Here is a 7,782-nt window from a genome sequence, read left to right as displayed (position 1 = left end):
GAACGCTGTGTGAAAAGGGCTGTGGACAGTTAGAGATGGTGACCTCACCTCTGACCTTTGCTCTGGCTCTCATCTTCCCCACACAGAGTGGTTTTAGAGGGAGGGACTCCCTCCTCTCTGTCCTCACACTGATCCATGCTGCTGAATTCACATCGGCTGACACACACTTTCTACCTTCACCTGCAGAGGAAACACACATCCTTCATCTGCACATCAACTCTGATCATCCATCATTAGTGCTGGAAAAAGATCAGCTGCTCCTCCTCTGATTGGCTCTTCTTCTCTGCGTCATATCAGTGTCAGGTGAATGCAGTCAGACAGCAGAGAGGCAGAGGAAGCTGCATCAGCTGCTGCACTTCTATCAGTCCAACATTTCCACTTTCTAGTTAAAGCTCAGGAATTATTTTATTTCACAATTATTAATCTCTACAAGTGGATTATCTGCTCTAATAAAGATGAACTCTTTAGTAATTTGACTGAATAGACATATTGTAACAATAATCTAATTTTATTTTTGAAAGAAAGAAGCAGACAACTGTTTTCTTTCATTTTAATGGTGGAGACCAGAGTTTGATACAAGGCAAAGAAAAAGGAAGCAGTTTGTTCAGAGAAGAAAACAAAGACATTCCAGTTCATCTGTGTTCTAATAATCCTATAGATTATCCTTCAAACAGCAGAGAGATTAAACTTTGAGCTGGAATCAGAAGTGAACCTGTTCCCCAAACATCAGAGAGCAGAAAGAAACAGGGAATTTCCTGAACACAAATTTAAAGTTGGAATAAATAAATAAACTTACAGGTTTTTCAAATGGTCCAAAGAAATAAAGAAGAACGTCTGAACAACGGACAGAGACGCAAAAGAGCCACAGTAGAACCAGACTGGTGCCACACCTGAGCAGGTGAGTTTAAACTGAAAGTGTTATGAAAAGAAAAGAGTCCAGAGAACAGAGCTGCTGGTTGCTTCATGCAACAGGTCAGACTGGTCTGACTGATCAAACCGGGAGAGTCAGANGAAATCATCCACTCCATTTCATTTCCACTATTCCCTCCTGATGTAGAAGCCATGCTGCTACAGTCAATGTACAGTTTATGCAATCCGCCAATTCAAATCCTACCGCCTTCGTTTGTTTGTTGGTTTGCTCGCTTCTCCGTCCTCCTTCCGCCCGGTGACCACCCAGAATCAGGAAACTACCTCCTCCTTGTGTAGGTAAGTTCACCAGAGTCCTGCTAATGACCTAATTATTCTATTCAGGTGTGGTGCAGCAGAGGCACATCTAAAAGTTGCAGGACACCGGCCCTTGAGGACTGGAGTTTGACACCTGTGGCACAGACACACACACAAAAAAATCACCAAGTCAGGTTTTCAGGTGCTTTTAAAAAAAATTGCTATCTGTCTGTAGAACAGCTGATTACTGTAATGAATGTAAAGATCATTACTACAAACAAAATATACTTAGTAGTTATTAAGTAAATATGTGAACATCTTGAATATGTCTATTTAACAGAGCTTTCCTAAGAAAGAAAAATTTGACAATGTTCTCTCTCCATCCTCTATGTACTGTATTTACTTATACTTCTTCATTTCTATCTTTACTTGCCCCCCTCCCTCTTTCAATTTTTATATCTTTCTCTGTAATTATCAGGTTTATTTCCTTACCAAGTTCAAGTTATTTCCCCTCTGAGAGCCAAAACTGGTCAAAACTTTCATTCTGTGATGACTGAACTTTAGCTGCGTGTCAGGGCAGGGCAGGACGCACTTGAGCTAATTTGTACAGTCGGCCCTTCGCCATATGATTAGGACAGTTCCTCCCAAGACAAAGTCGGTCCTCGAGGGCCGGCATCCTGCATGTTTTAGTTCTCTCCCTGGTTTTACACACCTGCATCAAATAATGGCTCATCAGAAGGCCTAAGCAGAACACTGACTTACTGAGGAGATTGTTACTACCACTAGGGAGAAAACATGCAGGATGCCGGCCCTCGAGGACCGACTTTGGACACCCCTGAGCTAGAGTGTACCAGCTTTTTTAACTTTGCATTGAGCGCGAGCGAGCAGAGCAGACGCATTACTTTTCTGTGATTTTAGCTGTGTTCCTCCTCTTTGAATTGTTCTGTTGCTTTTTTCCACTCACGGAAACCCGTTTCAAAGCATCACTGACTTTTAGCATCGTTGAAAATACAAAACACAGCCGCGGTGGATGGAGCATAAATCAGTCTGTGTTTGGATGTACTCACCACTTGCAAGCTGGCTTTCAAAACGCAATCTGGAGAAGAGTCATTTTGAATTTTTTGTAAACCTGTTCCGATGCTTTAAAATTAATATCCATATTTGGACAGCTCCCTGCTTGTTCTTCATCCCAGTCAGCCCACATGAACTCATCAGTTTCTATCCAAAGGGCAGGGTCAGTACTCTACGGATTATCCAGTGGCGCAACTGCACATTATTCAGGTGGATGCGAAAACATAAATTGGTGCCCNTGTAATTTTATTTACTCTAAGCGTCTTGGAGAGCGACTGCCGTTTCTATGCGACAGTATCAGCAGCGACAGAAATGTAAACATTGGAGGAAGGAGACAGATGCGCATTTTGTTGCTGGAAGAACAGGAACTATTTTGAGATTCTGTCGCCAAGTCCGATTGTTTTAAGCAGCTTTGGGCTTGTTTCGTTTCTAAAATCGCTTGCAAATTTAACCCTTGTGCGTGCAAGGACTGAGGCAAACGTGGAGGACTGTGGCAAATGATACAAGTTTTACGGGTGTGGGGTCGGTTGTCTGTCATCCAGGTCGTTTACGTTCAGGGGGGGATCTACTGGGGTGGCATGGGTTACCACCCCAAATGAGAGCCTTGCCACCCCAGCTGGCGACTATGAATTCAATAAATAGTTATGGCAAATCGGACATTAAGCGCATGAATAATCTCTTTTTTCCGATAACATTGAATGCAACACAATGTAACCTGACACCTATGGAAGCCCATTTCCGCCATTCTATTAAAAAATATCATAAATTATTTCATTATAATGAGATAATTTACTTTTTTTTTTTAACAGAGTGGCAGAAATGGGCTTCCATAGTGTTCGGATCCGTCTTGGACATAACTTTTAAAAAGATCTCCCCCTGCTGGTCACAACACTTTACAATATCGCAATACTCAAACTGTGTTCACCATGTCGCTTTCTATATACAATGAAAAAAAGCTTTTTTTATGTTAAATTTGTGGAAGCTACCATTAATTAGTTTGATCTGTTTTTAAATATTTTTCTTAAAACTTCTTTCTTTCCAAATTTTGACTTTTAAATTGTTTTTCATTTTTGAATGTTATTTCATGTTTTCTTATTAAAAATGTATTGTTTTGTTATTAATTTTTAAGTTATTAGGATTTTATTATGTTAATTGTTGTATCATGTGACTTCTGTTTCATTATTTTTGTGTACAGCTCGTTCAGGAGACTCCAACTCCGGCAGATTATTGGGGCCGGAGTTGGAGTCTAAAGTTCTCCAGAACTAAATCATGAATAGTATCTTCAGAGCTGCAGAGTTTAGATGCTGCATGTTCATTTCTGCTGTAAAATAAAGACAAAAACTGAATAAATACATTGCTTCTGGTGTTCCTCTTCATGTTACTCAGAACTCATGTCACGTTTTTAAACCCAGTTCAGGGAAAATATTAACTGATCAAACTGAGCCATGAATGTAAAGACAATCAGCCAGGAAATGATTCTTTTTCATTCATTTATTGAGAAAGCTCCATTAGGAGGTCAAGGTCAGATGAGAAAAACCAAAACTATTCATTCATCCAAATTCAACAAACCTGTAGAACAAACTCAGATATGAAATTATATCTGAGAGGAAGTTTGATGAGAATTTTATTTCATGATTATTTTATTTAAGCACAATTGTTTGTTTTATCCAATCCATGTATTCACACACATCCATGACAACAATAGGACCCAGAAATGCATAGGTTAGTGGAGCTTGAGAAATGACACCATAAATCATGTTGTTGAAGATCACTCCTGAACCAGAGTCAGCCTGTAGAAAAATGTGTATCAATATATTGATTTATGTTGTAAAACAGAAAATTTGTTTAATCACCTTAGAGAGACAATGAAGAAACAATCTTACAAAACTTATATCCTTGTTTGGTGCTTGAATATGAAATACATGCCCACTTCCCGGCTTAATCTGGGAGACAGCAACAACGTTCATGTCGACACACTGAAGACGGGATGAACCAGGAGGCATGGGTACTGTAGAGAAACATGAGAATCATAGACATGTTATTCACTCTTACAGAAACAAAGATTTTATTCTCATAACTTCAAGATTTCTCTCACTTCGCAGATTATTGGGGCCGGTTGTCGTTCCTCCCTCTCCTGCCAGCTGAACTGTATCGCCTCTGAAACACAATAAGAATAAAATGTAAAAATACAAGATAACAATGTGGAAAATTAATTGTTAACAAGCACATTGAAAGAACAGAAGATAAATCCATGAAGGACTTCATCCACAGACACAGGAGTGTCCACCTCCAGTCCTCAGTGACGACTTCCGCCGTCCTTTACATGCGTCTCTGGTCCAACACACCTGAGCTAAACGGGTTCTGGTTCTGCTGGTGGCCTGATTACCTGACTCAGGTGTGCTGAAGCAGAGGCAGCAGGACTGGAGGAGTGGAGACAGAAAACCTGAAGTCATGATTTTGATCAGAGAAAGACTTACACTTTGAGACGATTGTTGCAATTTGGTAGCTGAACAGGTGGGATGTCTGTTACTGGTCTCCGAAGCCTCAGCAACATGATGTCGTGGTACTGGCCAGAAGAATAGATCACAGGAGGTTGTCGGATTACCTGATTCTGCTGTTTAGCAGTCAGTGGATGAACTTTTGATATTGCTACGTTATACCTGCAGAAAATGTTAAATTATAATGAACACACAGAAAACCTGNCTAAAATCCAGGCTTGGGTGCCAGTCACACATAAACAAAAACTGATTAAGGCAGGCCAGAGAGGGAGCAGAATGGGTAGAAAATAAAACAGAACTTGTGCTATAGTCTTTTCTTCATTTGGTGTCTTTTTTTATTTGGAAGAAGAACAATATTACTGTGCTGGGAGAAGGAGAGCATTATCCATCCATCCATCCATCCATCCATCCATCCATTTTCTTCCGATTATCCGGGATTGGGTCGTGGGGGTAGCAGCTTCAGAAGGGAGGCCCAGACTTCCCTCTCCCCAGCCACTTCTTCCAGCTCCTCCAGGGGAATCCCAAGGCGTTCCCAGGCCAGCTGTGAGGCATAGACCCTCCAGCGTGTCCTGGGTCTTCCTTGGGGCCTCCTCCTGGTGGGACGTGCCCAGAACACCTCACCAGGGAGGTGTTCAGGAGGCATCCTGACCATATGCCCGAGCCACCTCAACTGGCTCCTCTCAACGTGAAGGAGCAGCAGCTCTACTCTGAGTCCCTCCCGGATGACCGAGCTTCTCACCTTATCTCTAAGGGACTAAGGGAGAGCCCAGACACCCTGCGGAGGAAACCAATTTCAGTCGCTTGTATCTGTGATCTCATTCTTTTAGTCATGACCATAGATGAGGGTGGGAACGTAGATCGACCGGTAAATCAAGAGCTTTGCTTTTTGACTCAGCTCTCTCTTCACCACGATGGACCGGTACAGCGCCCGCTTCACAACAGACACTGCGCCAATCCGCCTGTCAATCTCCCGCTACCTTCTTCCCTAATTCGTGAACAAGATCCTGAGATACTTAAACTCCTCCACTTGGGGCAGGGCACCCTCCAGCCCCCGACACGGAGAAGGCACTTTACCCTTTTCCGGCTCAAGACCATTGCCTCGGATTTGGAGGCACTGATCTTCATCCCGGCCGCTTCACACTCGGCTGTGAACTGCTCCAGTGAGATGAGAGCTGCAGATCACGATCTGATGAAGCCAACAGGACCACATCACCCTCATCATCCCAGGACAGCAGAGATGTGATCCTAAGGCCACCAAAACAGATCCCCTCTACACCTCGGCTGCGCCTAGAAATTCTGTCCATGAAAGTAATGAACAGAATCTGTGACAAAGGGCAGCCTTGGCGGAGTCCAACTCTCACTGGAATCGAGCCTGACTTACTGCCGGCAATGCGGACCAGACTCTGGCACCGGTCATAAAGGGACCTGACAGCCCGTATCAAAGTGCCCGGTACCCCATACTCCCAGAGAACCCCCAAGGGCTCCCCGAGGGACACAGTCAAACGCCTTCCACAAAACATATGTAGACCAGTTGGGCAAACTCCCATGCACCCTCCAGGCCCCTCCTGAGGGTGTAGAGCTGGTCCAGTGTTCCACGACCAGGACGAAAACCACACTGCTCTTCCTGAATCCGAGATTTGACTATCCAATGGACCCTCCTCTCCAGGACCCCTGAATAGCATGGATCAGTTAAGAGTGTGACACCCCTGTAATTGGAGCACACTCTCTGGTCCCCCTTTTTGAACAGGGGGACCACCACCCCAGTCTGCCAATCCAGAGGACTCCTTCTTCAGCTTGACAGCATCCCTCACCGAAGGTGTCCACCAACGGGTTTGAGGGTTGCCGCCGTGACAGGCACTAACAACCTTGCGGCCATAGCTCCGATAAGCTGCCTCGGCAATGGAGGCACGGAACATGGTCCACTCAGACTAAATGTCCCCCACCTCTCCTGGAACGTGTTCGAAGTTCGGAGATGGTAGTTAAAGCTCCACCTCACACGGGACTCTGCCAGATGTTCCCAGCAGACCCTCACAACACGTTTGGGCTTGTCAGGTCTGACCAGCATCCTCCCCCACCAACTCACCACCAAGTAGTGGTCAGTGGACAGCTCCACACCTCTCTTCACCCAAGTGTCCAAGACATATGGCCGAAGATCCGAAGATATGATGACAAAGTCGATCATCGAACTGCGGCCTAGGGTGTCCTGGTGCCAAGTGCACATATGGACACCATTATGCCTGAACATGGTGTTCGCGACGAGGAACAACAGAACACCACTCGAGTTCAGATCAGGGGGGCAGTTCCTCCCAACCATGCCCCTCCAGGTCTCACATGTCATTGCCCATGTGAGCGTTGAAGTCACCCAGTAGAACAAGGGAGTCCCCAGGAGGGGCACTCTCCAGTACCCCCTCTAAGGACTCCAAGAAGGGTGGGTAATCTGAACTGTTGTTTGGCCCGTAAGCTCAAACAACAACAGTGTGTGGTTATTGTGTGGACCCAAATGCAGCATGCAGGAGACGGAAAAGTTCTGTTGTAGATTTAATTAAAAATCAAATTCACAAAGCAAAACAAAGTCCAAGGAATAAAAATCTACCCAAACCAGACATAAAGAGACCATGAGGAAACCAAGTAGAAAGGATGAGGAGCATGAAGTAGCAAGACGAACTGGTGAGTAACAGTCTGTGACTTGGCTAAGTAGAGATGTGATTACATATTCATCTGCTAATCGAAAAAAAAAGAACATGTGTTTTATGTGGCTAAAAGTTAGTTTGGTGTAAAGTGGAGCTAATGTGCTAACAAAGATCAAGTTAAGGACACATATACATAAATTATAAAAAAGCCCTGATGTTACATTGTTAAAAACAAAAAGACTAATGGAACTAATATGCCCTTCATAAATGAAACTATGAATCTTGTCATTTTATAGACAAGAAATGTTACAAGAAATTCATAAGGAACACTGTTATTGACAAAAGGTCTTTTCTCTATATGTTTTATCTGCTCACACTCACCAGGCTGCACTCTGACATAACAATGACATTTAAGACCG

At 43.8% G+C, this 7,782-nt stretch overlaps 1 protein-coding gene across 1 annotated transcript; it reads right to left on the bottom strand.

The window, feature by feature from the left end:
- Window positions 1-3,711: 3,711 nt before the first annotated feature.
- On the bottom strand, window positions 3,712-6,915 carry LOC103129215 (trypsin II-P29-like). Its single transcript, XM_007540219.2, has 5 exons — window positions 6,677-6,915; window positions 4,713-4,895; window positions 4,331-4,392; window positions 4,119-4,243; window positions 3,712-4,025 (listed from the first exon to the last, which is right to left on the bottom strand). The coding sequence occupies exons 1-5, from the start codon at window positions 6,913-6,915 to the stop codon at window positions 3,876-3,878; spliced, it is 759 nt and encodes a 252-aa protein (XP_007540281.2). The 3' UTR covers window positions 3,712-3,875.
- Window positions 6,916-7,782: the final 867 nt, after the last annotated feature.

This window comes from Poecilia formosa, unplaced genomic scaffold, assembly GCF_000485575.1.
Source record: "Poecilia formosa unplaced genomic scaffold, Poecilia_formosa-5.1.2 Scaffold524, whole genome shotgun sequence".
Classification (NCBI taxonomy): Eukaryota; Metazoa; Chordata; class Actinopteri; order Cyprinodontiformes; family Poeciliidae; genus Poecilia; species Poecilia formosa.
This window is presented reverse-complemented; position numbering and strand designations above follow the sequence as displayed.